The sequence below is a fragment of the Nannobrachium achirus genome, assembly GCF_963921795.1.
Source record: "Nannobrachium achirus genome assembly, chromosome: 22".
NCBI classification, from domain to species: domain Eukaryota; kingdom Metazoa; phylum Chordata; class Actinopteri; order Myctophiformes; family Myctophidae; genus Nannobrachium; species Nannobrachium achirus.
In genome coordinates this window covers 14860119-14876943 of record NC_137829.1, presented here as the reverse complement: position 1 = coordinate 14876943, position 16825 = coordinate 14860119, and the positions used below count along the sequence as shown (strand labels likewise).

Genomic DNA, 16825 nt, shown 5'->3' with positions numbered 1-16825 from the left:
CCACGTTAAAAGGTAAGGACAATTTGGCAGCTGCTTACTACAGCTATGTTTAAAATGGCAGCAAAATTGTTAAGGTCATTAAAATTAGCAAAAATAGTTGATTTAAAAGCTCCATGTTCTACAAATCCCCTGCAAATCTACTGTCTTGCCGATAGCAGGATATGTGAAGTCTTCAAATGGCACATCTGTACCAATGTTTACCGGCTACAAACTACAGAAACACAACACTAAAGCTGCTTAGAATAAGCAGACATGGCAACTCTGATAACGACCGCAAGGAAAAGTTGGACGCAACTATCTTGAACGCTTTCACATGAAATACTTTGGCAGAGAGTCGAGTTACCCATTCAGAACGGGTACGCATTATGGTGTATTATTATTTTATGCTTTAACTATTAAAAAATACCGAGTGCCGCGCTGCAAGCTTGTAGATCTGCTATTTTTGAAAAATCATGAACTTTTGAATTTTGATCGAATTCTAATTCTATATAAGTGTCTTTTGAATCCTTCAAAGATTTTTTTAAAAACCTATGTTTCCATGTCAGCAATATGGCCAACCATCGTCAAAGAAAAGGTCCTTTTCACATAACTGGAGCTCAGTTAGTCAAAATGATATTTATTTGGCCACGGACCCCCATCTAAAAATATCTAGTTCCAGGGACCACCCAGAAGCCACCCGTTTGCTTTGAAAATACATATATTCAAAGATTTGCACACATTTTCATGACTTTTTCAAAAATAGCAGATCTACAAGCTCGCAGCGCGGCAGTCGGTGCCGCGCTGTGAGCTTGTATATCTGCTATTTTTCACTGGTTAAAGCATTCAATAATTCTAGGCCTAAATTTTAATGTGTGTGCCTGCGCACACGTTAAAGTTATTCAAAGGAACAGTGTCTACAGAGAACATTGACTTTTATATAAAACAAGGAGGGACGTAATGTTTGTTTTCGTAAATTGCTATTTTCCACCTATACTGTGTGTGTGTGCGCGCGCGCGCGTGCATGCGTGCGTGTGTGTGTGTGTGTGTGTGTGTGTGTGTGTGTGTGTGTGTGTGTGTGTGTGTGTGTGTGTGCACGCAGGTGTGCCTGCATGCTCAGTGTGGTTTTATCACACTAACAAGATGACTGCTGTGCGAAGCAAAATGTATTCAATCGTTTATGCATACAAGTCAGTCAGATGGTCCCGAGGTGTGTGTGTGTGTGTGTGTGTGTGTGTGTGTGTGTGTGTGTGTGTGTGTGTGTGTGTGCGTGTGCGTGTGCGTGTGTGTCGCGTGGGTATTTGTTCACAATGTGTCAAAGTTAACACATTCTCAACGAGCGTGTGACTGTGAACGCTCAGTTAAAAATAAATGTCCGATTACACCAGAAATTCACTAGACAAGGGCTCTCTGCAGAGCACATTATCTCCGCCAGGCTGGGTTGCCCTAGCAAGTGTTGTTTAACTCATGCACCGCCAGAGTAAATACATCTTAACCCCTTACCCCTCTTAAAACTCATTGACTGCCATGAGTTTCCTGAGTTATTCCCAATTTTGATTCGCGTCAGTGCAACCACACTTGGAATTTCCCAGAATTGCACCTTTCTAGTTTTCTTCCTTTATTGAATAGTACTGTTTAGAATGACGGGAAACAGGGAGTGACACGCAGCAAAGGTCGTCGGGCCGGGGAATTTAACCTGCGACTTGCTGTCAGGCTGCATTAGAGCCTGTATATCATCGTTGTCGGGTGGAAACCTTGTATGTCCAAGACCGTTCATTTTGTGAACTAGTGAAAATAGCAGATCTACAAGCACACAATTAGATCGGCTGTTTTCACTACTTTTGTGCGACAGTCTTATATGATGAAGCAGGGCCTTACTTGGTGAAAAAACATACAAACTTGAAACTTGTAAATACGAGGTTTCTGCCCGACAGTGACGATATGGTATGCACCTTAACCGCTAGACCATCAGAACCCCCACAGTGACCATAGTTTGTCAGGCCTGCACTCTGACAAGGCAAACTTTATTTTTATTTATTAGCTTTTCCTCCCTCCAGCTAAAGATGATCGTTGTACGCGAGACGGGCGGATACTTTGCAGGGCAGATGCTGGTTTTATTGACATTTTGGGCTGTCACGATTATGATATTTTACATGACGATTAATTGTCACTCAAATAATTGCGATTAACGATTTAATTGTGTTTTTGTCATTGACAATTACATTTCTGTTTGGCTTGCAGGCTTTTACAGTAGGTTGCACATGGTAGATATGACACATAGCCTAAAAATACAATGGAATGACTGACATATTTGACAACTTACATACTTAAAAAAGAACATTGATAGTGGAAATAGCTGATCTAGTAGCTTGTAGATCTGCTATTTCCTATTTTTGAAAATGTTTGAAAATATATGATCATTGTTCAACATGGAAACGATTGTGACAAAATCATTGTGATTATGTCAAATAATCGCAATTAGACGATTACGTAACAATTATTTGTGACAGGCCTATTGACATTCGTGGTGATGACACGCACGTGTTGTTGGTTCTTTTTTAATGCTTTTAAAATTCATTTCTTCCTGAGATGATGACGTGCGTCTGTGTCTGTCTAGATGTAGCTATAGCGCACTGTTGAGAGAGAGAGAGAGAGAGAGATGTAGCCTGATTGGGTCTCAGGCATGCAGCCACAATAAGCTCCTTGGCGAGGAAGAGGACTCTCTCTCACACACACACACACACACACACACCCACACAGCGCGCTGAAATATGCATGAGTCATTTCCCAGGGGCAGAAGGGCGGGTGGGTGGGGGAGCGGGGGGGTAGTACCACAGATAGGAGAGAGAGAGAGAGAGAGAGGGGGGAAGAGAAGCTGTTTATTTATTAAATTACATAAAACGTCTTGAAGGGATTAAAGCGGCCTAATGTTTGCCTTTTGTTTCGTCGCGGCGCCGCTATAATAGCGCTGCGACGCGGGAAGGTGGAGGTCCCCATAGAACGTGTGCCTGTGTGCCTGTGTGTGTGTGTGTGTGTGTGTGTGTGTGTGTGTGTGTGTGTGTGTGTGTGTGTAGGCCCCCACACAACGATGGTTGTCCTTCATAAAGAGAGGCACTAATCCTATTTGCATCTATTGTCAGGGATTCCCGGGAGCCAATAAACGCTGATGTGAGGTGACTAAGTAGGCCATGTTTACTCAAGTACTGTACTTAAGTAGCGATGTTGTATCTCAGAGGCAAACAGTGTACTTTTGTTTTACTCCACTACAATTATTTGACAGCTTCATAGTATAATCTTTCAGATTTATATTAGCATTACAAAACATGCACGGTTCCTGTTGTGTCTGACATCAGTGCAAGTTGATCTCCAATATATGTGGAGATCTGTTGGTCTGGTGACGCCCAATGGTAGGGATGGGAAGATATGAAAATTTCATAACACGATTATTGTGTCAAAAGAAATCACGATTTACGATGTTATCGCAATAATCAAAATCCATTATCTTGGGGCAGAACATTTGCCAAAAAATAGCAGATCTACAAGCTCAAACGCGTCACGTTGTGATGCGTTGTGAGCTTGTAGATCGTCTATTTTTTGGCAAAGACATTTGATAGAGTCAGGCATTCAACCAGGCATTCAACCAAGCCGTGTAATAAAAGACAAGAATGCGACCGCACACACTTTTAGATACCAAAGTGCCAACTGCCTTCTTCAGGGTATACCTCAACCTCCTTGAGGTCCCAGGGACCAGGTACTGTACCTGTCACATCAGTATGATGCCTGACATTGAGGTAACGCCTCAACGTCTATAGCTGACCTATGACATCACATTGTTGCGACATCACACTCCGTCCTTGTCCCTTGTATGCCCATATATGGAGATCCCTGATGTCATCAATATTAAGTCCATATAGCTTGGAATGCCCATATATGGACATATACACAAGACTTCTATGATGTCAGACGTCAGTCATCTATCTATAAATGCGACAAATCTCTGTCTGTTTGTTTGTAATCCGCGTATCTCGAGAACCGTTCGTCCCACCGGCTTCAGATTCGGCACGCGCGTTCCCCGCCGCCGCGCGGAGTGCAGTGCCGGGCCTCGACCCGACCCGACTCGCGGTTTTCCGAAACCGGCGCGAAAAGTTCGGAATCTCCTTATGCGGAGCTGATTGTTGACATCAGGCTGTTCCGGAGGAAATCGGCGCAATCGCTGACTCATTGTGACATCACTTCATAAAAGGCTCTGACATCACGTACGCCAGGAGTCAACAAAAAATCTCTGTCATTCTTCCCACCGGCACGCGCGTTCTCCAGATATGGGCATAAAATGAATCCCCGAATGCGGAGCTGATGTCTGACATCAGAGTTTTCCGCAACCGGTACTGTGTGTGCAGAGATCTCCATATATTGGGGTTTGCATTAAAGGGTGGGGACAAAGGCTAACAGAAGGCAAACAGATGGTCAAAACGGGTCCTATGACAACATGACAACAGGTATATTGGGGTTTGCATTAAAGGGTGGGGAAAAAGGCTAACAGAAGGCAAACAGATGGTCAAAACGGGTCCTATGACAACAGGTATATTGGGGTTTGCATTAAAGGGTGGGGACAAAGGCTAACAGATGGTCAAAACGGGTCCTATGACAACAGGTATATTGGGGTTTGCATTAAAGGGTGGGGCAGGCATAAAATGGACGCAAATAGACAGATATCTCCATATATGGGCATATGGGCATAAAATGGACCCAGAACTATATCTGCAGTGATCTCCATATATGGACATAATATGGGCATATGGGCATAAAATGGACCCAGAACTATATCTGCAGTGATCTCCATATATGGACATAAAATGGACGCCGACAGACAGACAGATACAGATATCTCCATATATGGGCATAAATGGACACAGGCAAACAGATGGTCAAAACAGGTCCTATGACAACAGGTATAATGGGGTTTGCATTAAAGGGCGGGGCATTCATTCTCTATTTACATCGTTCCCGAGTTGGCCAGGTCGCCGACTAGACGCTGGGCCGCCCGAAGGGCGGCCCAGCTTCTAGTATCCATAATTGGGGAAATATTGTGTCCACATTTTGTCCAACTTAAACAACCAACCGCAACTCGAATCACACTTGCAAATGAATTCCGTCCTGCACTTCACCCTTAGGTGTCTTACTGGTACTATGCTCTCCTACTAATCTATCCATCCCATCATGCATAGTGGGGGCATACCACAGTTTCTACCATAAGCAGACGTGTGATATAGTCAGGGGAAAAACTGCCTTACTGACTGACTAGTCAGTCAGTCTACTGGTCCATTCGGAGCCCCATGGTGGTCCCGGACAGCAGCGACATACGTATGCATACAGACCACATTGCCGGTGTCTGCCGTCCCTATACGCGCTGTAAGTGTGACAGACAGCGCGCTGCGCTGCCCTGCGTGCTTTGGCCCGATAAGTGAGCGGAGGTGTCTAATGCGACACAGGGAGCCAGGCTCCCAGGTAAGAGAGGAGAGGAGACGTGTTTCACCTTCTCTCTCTCTCTCTCTCTCTCTCTCTGCTTCCCTGAGGCCCTCTCACCTCATTCACCTTAAATATTAATGTGGGCCAATCCAAGGGGAGAGAGAGAGAGCAAGAGAGAGAGAAAGAGAGAGGAGATGAGAGGCTGACAGCTTAATCATGGACCATAGACATGCCTCTCTCTCTCTCTCTCTCTCTCTCTCTCTCTCTCTCTCTCTCTCTCTCTCTCTCTCTCTCTCTCTCTCTCTCTGTCTCTCCCCCAATGTCTCTCTCTCCGTCTCTCTCTCTCTCAATCCTCTCTTCTCCTCGTCTCTCAGCGCTGTGGGCGAGTGCCACCGTGACCTACATGATGTAATCACCTATACGCCGCGAACAAGGTCCACAGCGGACAGCAGAGAGAGACGGAAAGGCAGTCGGTGATAAAGACAGAGAGAGAGACAGAGAGAGAGAGAGAAACAGACCCGGCGGAGAGAAGGACAGAGACAGAAGCAGAGAGACAGGGCAGAGAGACGGACAGAGATTGGAGGTAAGACAGAGACGTCGGGGGAGATGGACAGCGCGGAACCCGTCAGGGACCAAAGCTGTCAGAGGAGAATTAAGCCATTTAGGGTTAGAATTATTGAATGCTTTAACCAGTGAAAAATAGCAGATATACAAGCTCACAGCGCGGCACCGAGTGCCGCGCTGCGAGCTTGTAGATCTGCTATTTTTGAAAAAAGTCGTGAAAATGGAACTAAATATTTTGAGATGCGGGTCCGTGGCCAAATACATATCATTTTGGGGGTCCTTCACATGAAAAGTTTTGAGAACCACTGACATAGTAGTCTCTCAAGAACAGACTACCTGAGCTCCATTTAAGTGAATAGGACCGTTTCTTTGACGATGGCTGGCCAGATTGCTGACATAGAAACATAGGGTTTTTCAAAAGACACTTATAGAATCGGGTCAAAATTCGAACTTTCACGATTTTTCAAAAATAGCAGATCTACAAGCTCGCAGCGGGGCACTCGGTGCCGCGCTTGTATATCTGCTATTTTTCAATAGTTAAAGCATAAAATAATGATACACAATAATGTGTACGCGATCTAAATGGGTTAAAAGTCTAGTCTGCGTTTAGAACCCCTTGGGTTCAGTAGATAGAAACAGAGAGAGAGAGAGAGAGAGAGCGGTGGGGGTCTCATCTGGGAGGAATGGATGGGTGGAGGGATGGATAGATGGAGCGATGGGGAGGGTGGTCCTCCACAGGGGACGTAGCCTTGTCAAGCAGAGGGGGGAGGGGGGAGGGGGGGAGGGGGGGGGGCAGAGATCTGTCAGACACACACAAGTGGCACTTTGGGGCGCTCTGCGCTCTGACGCCTCCTTCACAGCCAGCAGCCAGACCATTTCAATCAGCGCACATCACAGCCCGACTGACAGCCCAGACTGGACCACCATACCACCATACCACCATCACCCAACACACAGTATAGAGACTGTGATCCCACCGTGTCAGTTTGTTGTCAAGACTTATCTATACGCAGTGGTGGAAAGTAGCAAAGTAGATATACTCAAGTGCTGTACTACCTTATTACTTACAATGGACCATATAACAGAAAGTCTCTGAGGGTTAACCCTTTAGCATAGCTTTTGTATTGATTGAATACTATATTAGTCAGAAATGTAGATTCCACTTTCATTGTTTGACAGCACAATCATCAGTATATTTTGGTTTCATGTTAATTTGTGTTTTCAGATACGTATTTAACCACTTGAACCGTCAATACGTAACTTGACATTTCACTCTGTACTGAGTCTGCTCTTTTCCCCCTCTATGCAAAACGTCTGTGCCGAAAATAGCCGATCTACAAGCTTGCAGATCTGCTATTTTTGTTCTCAGGATATGGACACTAGGATTCAAGTGGTTAATATAAAAAAGGAGAAAAAAGTTTCTATCACACAAAGATTTGCAGGACCCCCTGTTGTAACTCTGAGGACACCCTAGGGGTCCCGGACCCTTGCAGTATATTTCACGATACCAGTACACCCATCCATCTCTCTCCATTGTGTGTTTTTTTTTTTTTTTCTCGTTTTTTTTCATACCAGACAACAGAGCGCCGGGGGGACGGCACTGCACTCACCGCCAGGCAAGACGAAATGGAATTATCCCGTATAAGCATAGCTGTCTGGCACTAAAACCCTGAAAACCACCACCACTAAGGTGCATTTTCTGCCTCTGCTTGCTGCATCACAGAGCGCCTGGGAGGCTGGACTGAGGTAGAGGTATTGTATACAGTATACAGAAGGCTACCATGTAGATGGAGAAGACAGAAGAGTGAAGGCCAAAACAAACACTACATGTTTTTTCTTGCCAGGCTGTCTGAGAAAAAGCTTTGTTTGAGAAATCCTTTTTTTCTTTTTTTCTTTTTTTGTGGTGCGGCCTTGCAGCTAGTTAAATGTGGATAATGAGGTGGAAACCTCATTATGTCCAAAACTGTTACTTTTTGGGGGGGGAAATAAGCAAAAGTAGCAAATGGACAAGCTCAAAAGTGGCTCTGCCGCTTTTGATGCTTTCGTGTGACGCTGTGGTATGATGATCAAGTAGGGTGTTCATTTACAAAGAAAAGAGAAAAAAAGAAGAATAAAAACACAAAAAGTTAAAATACAGGGATAAGATGTTTTAGCTATGATATCGTTGTTGCGGGTGAAAACCTTGTACGTCCAAAAAACGTTGTTTTTGCATTTATCATTTTAAAAATGATTTAAACTAGTGAAAACAGCCCATCTACAAGCACACAACGCCTCGCGGCGCGAGGCGTTGTGTGCTTGTAGATCGGCTGTTTTCACTACTTTTGCGCGACGGCCTTGTACGATGAAGCAGGGCTTTACTTTACGAAAGAACGTACACATTTGAAACTTGGAGATACGAGGTTTCCAACCGAAAACGACGATATGCTACTCGGTCTGTCGAAACATTTCGCTAGCATTTAGTCAATTATGCACCCTTATTACCCAATTATGAATGGTAAATGGACTGCATTCATATAGCTTTCTGAGCCTTCAAAGAACTTTACAATGTTTACTTCACATTCACTCACCGACAGCGGACGCTTGGGACAATTAGCCAGGAGGAGCCCGGGATCGAACCTGTAACCTTCAGATCCCCAGACGGCCGAGCTACCTCCTGAGCCACTGCTGCCCTTCCATAGCATCCCTATTCTGGGGCTAACATTCAGCAGCAGACCACCAAGCAGCTCACCTTGTGAGCTAGCTATTTGTAGGCCTATTTTCACCGGCGAGCGAGAGCAGGAAGGCACCTAGTATAGAGGCCATGGGAGGTTCAACTACTGTAAGTACAGTATAGGGTTTATTAAGATGTCAGAGATGCTTTCCCGCTTTCTGATAGAGATGATACCTGAACGTTTGTATCTGTACCGATCTCATAGAACTTTCATTTTCTACTTTCACAGTCAGCCATAATGAAAGTGACAGTCAGTCAAAAATCAAACTGAAAAAAATAAAAAGAATAAGGAATAAATCATTCCTTTAGTAAATTGTTAAGACTGCCGTCTAGTAGTCCAATATCAAATTAAAAAACGGAACATTCAAAATGAACAGTGTAAATGAGATACCATCAAATGATACCGCTGATACTGATACCAGCACTTCAAACACAATCAGAGAAATATCCAATAATGTATGCCATAGGACTGTGCAATATAGATATTGTGATATGAGTCTATATACAGGGTTAGACAACCTTAGGCACGCATTGCGACAGGGCACTGTCACACTGGCAGAAGTGTGAGAGAGAGGTGTTTTATTTTAGAATCATATTTTTTAAACATGGTCAATTAAAAAAGTCACGTAATTTACAGCATATAGTTCTACATTAATTAAAAATGTTTTATGGCGAGTCATTCAAATTTATGTTGACATGGCACACTGACTATCTAGAAAATAAAAACATGCATGGCACTTTTAAAAAGTTGCTGACCCCTGCTATCTATGATCTGGAATTTGGGATATGATCTAAATCTTGTCTTTTCATGTTCAAGTTTTCATAGAAAAGAAAAGAAAATAGAAAGAAAAATATGAAACTAGAAAAGAAAAGAAAATAGAAAGAAAAATATGAAACCATGTGAAGCTGTTGTGGTCCTTCAATACACTTCTACTAGCCCTGACGTCTCCTCAATCACATTATAGACACCATAACTACACGCAAACCATGCCATGTTAACTACAGATGGACACTTTTAACCTTTGCTTTTATGAAATATCTCAGACCATTAGTGTTTTATAGAAGAAGCGTCTGAACATGTATGCCTTCTATTGCTGGTTTGACCAATTCAAACACTCGTCAAACACCCTTTATTCTATTGCTAGTTTGACAACTTCAAATACTGCTAATCTTAAAATATCTAACAACCAAAAAAAATGTACAATCACTTACAAAACATCGAGCTTGATTGGCTATTATCTGTGCGTGGCATGCTTCCACAGAATCAAAATGAGTGAAATCCGCCGTGGGCGACTGAGAACTTTAATCACATGAGCCCATGTTGGCAACAAGGTATTAGGACGACCATGCAAGCTAAACGCTGCCCTTTGAGTGAACCCAATCCCACCCAGCGGAGTCCAGTGGTATTTCTTTCCAGCAGCCTTTAACTGAGGAGGGAGGGGACATAAATGGAGTGAGACAGAGGGAAGCGTCCTTAGAGACCTCACCTCATTATTGCTCCCTTATCTACTTGTGTCCCCTCCTCCGGGAGCAGGGAGGGAGAAACGAGGAGACTGTTGACCACAGCACTGTTAAGCGTTATGACCTGTTAGGATCAATAGCATTGACCTCAATGATTGCTCTCCGTCATCACCTTGCATTCACAATTCAACACACATTCAAACACACATTCGACACACATTCACAGTCCATCCTTCTGCTTTAGATAACCCCCCCCCCCCCCCCAGGTAATTACTTGGTGGATCTTTTTTAGCTCTGCTTCTGGTCACGCTGAATTAAATTAAACACATGCATTTTCTTTTGGGGACCGTCATATAGATTTTTGATGATATCCCAATTTAACATTCTAATTAGCTATTTATACACCAGTAAGACGCCCTAAGGGCGAGAAGCGACCATCGGGGCAGGCTGAAACAACAGACTTGTAAGAGGGGGCGGGGCTTCAACAAATTTCAAGATGGTACCATACTGCGAACTGGAGTTATAGCTGTTTAAAGCCCAGCCAATAGGAAGAAAGAGGGTGCGGGGCTTCAACAATTGCAGCTCATACCTATTGGCCAGACACCAAGTTTCGAGACGTTACCATGCTGCGAACTGGAGTTATGGCTGTTTAAAGCCCTAACCCTGGTGTCCTCACTTTGGGCAAATTCGTCAGCATTTGTCAAATAAAATGATCCATCCACAAGTTGCCTATGTCCCATGAGCCTTTGCGTGAAAGGTGGGCATCGCTTCCTGTGGTCTTAGCCGTTTCATATGATTGGTTGTTGTGCTGCTGTGGCACCTGAATCTCTGCAGTGTGATTACTTAGTAACCTGACTGCGCCAGATAGTTGCAGCAGTGCCTAACGCTCTGCCTTACATCTGGGCTCTCTCGGGCAGACTCGATGTAAGGGGCGGGCCATTTTTTGAATTTCTTTAGCAGTGATTGGATGTGGCCATCTCTCTATCAAAGGCTGGGAGTGCCAACTCCAACCACTCATATTGGCCTGTCTGCATCCACGTGGTCTGCAATCAGACTCTATTGGCTCAGAGCCGCCCGTAGCTGCCGCTGATTGGTCCGGCCCGGGGCTTTACGAGCGTTATCAACTGCCACCGAGAGAGCTCAGATGGTAAAGTAGAGCGGTAGCGCACTACTGCCACCATCTAACGAAAGTCAGGTTAATTACTTAGTGCTTTGTTAAGTGATTTGAATCAGCTGCGTAGAGGAAGTGAAGCACCTCATTTCCCCCAGTAAGCTTATTGGGAAACTTGCGGATATACATTTGTATTCAAAAATACCAAATAGCAGATCTACACACACTCGCACCGCTATCCCTCCCCCCTCCCTCCATAAAAACAGGCTGAGAAAACACGGTCACTGACGGACATAAACTGGGTATCTGCTTACCCCGTTCACCGGGTAGGTCCTCCATCCCAGCTCTCCCAGCACAGAGGTGGTGTCCAGGAGAACAACTAGAAATGAGATGGAGAGAATAAATAAATACATGAATGCAGGCCATTAGCAGGATGTCAGCACACACGCACGCGCGCAGCCACGCACCCACGCACACACAAAGCCCTGCTTTGGGGCCACAAAATTGAGATATTCCTCATAAACGGGTTCATTTAGGCATTTTATTTTGGGGAGGGGGGGGGGGGGGCGTGTTACTGTATTAATGGGAATGGCTTTGGCAGATGAATATGTATGAGTTATATGAAATGTTTTGTGCCCGTTTTCTTCTTCTTCTTTTTTTTCGTGACTACAATTTGAGGCCCCACACTGATGGATTGCAGTCAGATTGCTGTCAACAGTCCATTTCCTTTTTCCTCCTTCCATCCTCGCTCGCTCTCTCTCTCGCCCGCTCGGCAGCGGAGCGGGGGCCGGACGCTATTCTGTCGCCGTCGTGGCGGAAACCTTGTATGTCCAAAACGGTTAGTTTCCAGGAAATGGAGAAAAAAAAGGGAAAAAGAAAGAACCTGTGTTCCAATGGATTCAATGTAGTTATTGTTTAGTCACAAGCAGGGATGGGACGATCGTGATAAAAAACCACTCAAAAAAATAATCGTATCGTGGAGATTTAAATGATCGTGAAATCATCCTCTGTCATCAATTCAGCTTTTATTAGTCTCGCGTAGCCAGACAACTATTCCACAATCTCCGAATGCTATATAGAGTCTGGAACAGCAGCTCCCTAACGGCGAGTATCGAAAACGGGCATTAACGTTCAAAATAATATATTTTAAATGTCATTTCTGCTAAGCAGCAAGCTAAACATGCTTATATGATTTTTATTTATATAATGATAAATATGTGTGATGTGAGACTGAAACGGAAGTGACGTGGGCGCTTCACTTCCGCTTCATCTCGCACTCGCCGTTTCTATTTCCGTCTGCCAGACTGTATGCTGGGAGCATTTGACCAAATCGCGGAGGCAACAGTCTGGCCACGCGAGACTAGCTTTTATTGTCCGAGCTGCATATCTGGTACCACTTAAACACTCTATAATTGGTAGAACTGACCTGTAAATAACATACTTGATAGTCTTTGTTTCATTCTCTACCAAATCTCTTTGCCAAAAAATAGCCGATCTACAAGCTCACAACGCATCGCTTGTAGATCTATTTCTTGGCAAATGTTCCGCCCCAGGATGATGGATGTTGGGGATATTTTGATTATCGCGATAATATCGTAAAATCGCAATTTCTTTGGTCACAATAATCGTGATATGAAATCATATTGTCCCGTCGATAACACACACACCTCTTATTTTCCTGTTCCTTTTCTGTTGTATCTTATACTGGCTCACCTGCCAATGAGGAGCCCACAGACACACAGAAAGAAAAGGTGTTCAAAAATAGCAGATCTAAAAGCTCTCAACACGTCACAATGCAATATGTTGAGAGCTTGTAGAATGGCTGTTTCTCCTACTTTAGTTTGACAGTAGAGTATGACTAAGTAGGGCATTAATTCACACACACAAAAAAGCCATAAAAAGTTGGAAAACCGGATATACAAGGTTTCTTGCCCGACAACGGCGGTATTTCAATTTCAAACACACACTGGCACACACATCTCGCACGCAAGCACGCACACGCAGTCACGCACACGCACACGCACACACACACACACACACACACACACACACACACACACACACACACACACACACACACACACACACACACACACACACACTAAGCCATTTCCTCTGGCCATGAGTCTGACTGCAGCAGGAGATGAGACAACTCAGGCTCACAGATACATATTAATTCTGTTTTATGAAAGAACATCTGCCTGGTGAAGCTCGCCAGGCTCCAAGAAGAAGAACAGAAGATGGAAACCATCCATAGACAATGTTATGGCGGTGGGGAAGAGATTAGAAGAGAATGAGAAAGAGAATGGTATGGTGACGAGAAGAACAGAGAGAAAAGAGGAGAGGAGTAGAGCCACATGTACTGTATACGTCTTTTTTTATTTTATTTTATGGTATCTGCCCATGTGTGCCCATTTTGTTATAGGTGGAAATTGTAAAAAGTTGGATAGTAGAAGAGAAGAGAAGAGAAGAGAAGAGAAGAGAAGAGAAGAGAAGAGAAGAGAAGAGAAGAGCATGTAATAAGATCATTACAGCAGCAAATAACAGCATGTAGACGGCTACTGTAATACAGAACAAAGAACTGGCAGGTGTGTTCCAATAGGCTAATTGTAATTATACAACATATTCAGTGGTGTTGTAATTGTGGTGATGTTGCAATGTTGTTAACAGTGGATCATATTACTGAAAAAATATTCTGGGTACCAATGTCAACTCTATCACCTTGTGGGTGCAGAATTACAAAACAAATACGATTTTCCGCAGACCACCCCCCCCCTACCCCCCCCCCCCAACACACACAAAAAAACAAGGAACATAACGCCAACATCCTTGACGATCTCTCTTCCTGTCTCAAGGACGGCACATTTAATAATTCAGAAGCACGCTGGCGTCTCTCTGTCACCGGCAAAATGATTTACAGTGAGAAAACGGAGAGGATGTGGCTTTAGTGGATTTGGCTGTCAGCGTGATGCCCGTGTATAACAAAAGCAAACGCCAAATCAGGTGGGGAAAAAAATAAATAAATACATGTATAAATGAAATAAATGTTTCATTTACATAAGGCTTGTCAGTGCGTTGTGCACACAGCGAGGCGCATTTCTCAAAAAAGTCCCATTATGCAAGCGACCCCAGTCACCTTGCCAAGTACAATTACATTTCAAATATATTGTGCGGACAGCACATCAATGCGGCAGCCTATCAATTAGTGGGATTTTGCTGCTACGTGTCAATTGTCAAGTAAATAATAAGCAAAGCACCTTTCAAATGTCAACCACAAAACTTTTAAAAAGCATGGAAAGCATATCGCTGATGTGGGGCAGAAACCTCTTATCTCCATATTTACACTTTTTGGTAAATAACGCTTTACTTGATACAGCGTCACAAAAAAAGCATCAAAAGCTCGTTTTGACCTTGCGGATTCAATGTTTTTTATTTGAATCTTTTGGGAGAAATGAGGTTTCCACCCGATCAGGAATGTTCAAATGCATTCCAATGAATCCAGTGTAGTTATTATTTAGTCTCAAGCTATTTGGAGACACCCACACACACACTCAACCGCCTTCAATGTCCAACATTTTTCGCTATTCGCTAATGTTGAAACTGAATGTGGCTAAGTGTGTGCGGGTGGGTGTGTGTATAAAATACCGATAGCTTGAACTAAATTATAACTACATTGGATCCAGTGGAACCAGTCGACCACAGGTACTTATTTTATTTATACTTTTCCTGAAAAGTAACACTTCAGTACGCTTGCACATTTGCTAATGTTGCTATTTTTGTGAGTCACTCTTGTTCGATGAAGTAGGACACCGATTTACGGGATATTAGCAAATTGAAATAATGGAGATGTGGAAATTTGACTGAAATCTGGGTTGAGCTGTTAAGTTATTATTGAACTATAGTTCAACAATATTATTATTATTATTATTTGAAACGAGCCACTACTGCAAACGTTAGATCCCAATATTAGCCAATCAGGATGGAATATGACAATTCCAACAGATCCATTTTAATCACATGACTATAGAGATAATATATCGAGTTGGGTAATGTTTGGACAAAAGCTGTAGGAGTAACATAAAAACAAGACAGACTGGCGGACAGACACACTGGCGGACAGGGCACAAAACATAGTCTCGGCCACACCTTCGGCCTGGTGGAGACAATTAAAAAGTAAAATAAAATGGAAAAGTTATAGAAAAATGATGCCATCCCCACGCAATAGGACAATATCACTCAGCAGAAGCTGGAGCGTGTTATAAATGAGTCTCACATTGTTAGCTTAATGGAGTTGGAAGTTGAATGGGTTTAAATATCATGATGATATCTGAGGACGGACAGAAAATCTCATGCCGTTCATTTCAAGGAAAAGCTGCTCACCCAGCGCATGTGTGGCTTAGGGACACCCTACTTCCAAGTTTGGGCCGGAAGCATTGTGTATATGTCAGCTCTCAGCTGAGAGTGTGATTATTTGCAGATTAACGTCGAGCTCGTGGGGTTCGTTCACAAACAGTGACTCATCATTTCAAAACAAAGTCACAAAGCTGCGCTTCAAAAGAATCTACGGCCCTCAGGGTGGCATACTGTACCGTCACTGTAGAGTGGAAATCTTGTATGTCCTGAACGAGGTTTGAGGTTTTCAAACTTTTCATTATAGGCTTTATATATTTGGCTGCGAACCATATCTCAAAAATATATTTGTGCCAGGGTCGACCAGAAGTAATTGACTTCCAAATACATTTTGAGGCAAGGAACTAATTAGAATACCCTGACTGACTCAAATGTAACCGTAAGTGATGGCTTAAAGTTTTTCAAACACAAAAAACTGAACTTTCAACATTCAGTGTTTTTTCTGCAATCTGTAGTTTGAATTATAAGGCTCAGAAAAGTGAGTTCATTGGCCTCTGGACGCATCATCGTCCAGCGGAGGGTGTGGTTTTATCACCTTTGCTGTTACGTTACACTGTGTTTGCATCGTTCCAATTTACCATTTACCTGTTACTTTCCACTGTGTAGTTCCAATTTTACCATTAACATTTACAACTGTGGTTGTTGCATCCCAAAAGAGGTGACGATTAACAGGAAAGTTCCTGAACTACGACATCTACAGGAAACTACTGTAGGTACTGTATATTATCTTTGAAAGTCAAAATGCAACAGAACACAGAGAAAAATACCTGCCGTGGCTCACTGGAGTGGGGGTTTCAGTTTTAACATTTTAATACACGTTTTAAGGACCAGGACATAATTGCTTTATAGCAAACCAAATGTGTAATTATGGGTAATTATCAGGTCTATTTGCCACTGGTGTAATGTATCATATTTTACTGTACTTCTCCTGTACTATGTCTACTTGTCTTGTATTTATATGTATTTTTTTTGTGTATGGATAGTTATATCACCACTTTTTAACAGCCTGCTCAGGGACTACAGATGAAAATCTGCTTCTGGCGAACTCTGGCTCATTTACATGGATGTTAAAACTGATATGTTGATTATTGTGCACTGTCCCTGGTTACTATGAAAACCTCCACCGG

At 43.3% G+C, this 16825-nt stretch overlaps 1 protein-coding gene across 1 annotated transcript in view; it reads right to left on the bottom strand.

Annotated features, from left to right (window-relative positions):
- The window catches only part of LOC308308375 (ephrin type-A receptor 6-like), a gene marked incomplete at both ends in the record, with an annotated part of 377312 nt that overhangs the window by 341943 nt on the left and 18544 nt on the right, over nt 1-16825 (bottom strand). Inside the window, one exon of the mRNA XM_080753799.1 lies at nt 11603-11667. Within this exon, the coding sequence (XP_080609925.1) occupies nt 11603-11667 (65 nt within the window). The remainder of the gene's footprint in view (nt 1-11602; nt 11668-16825) is intronic.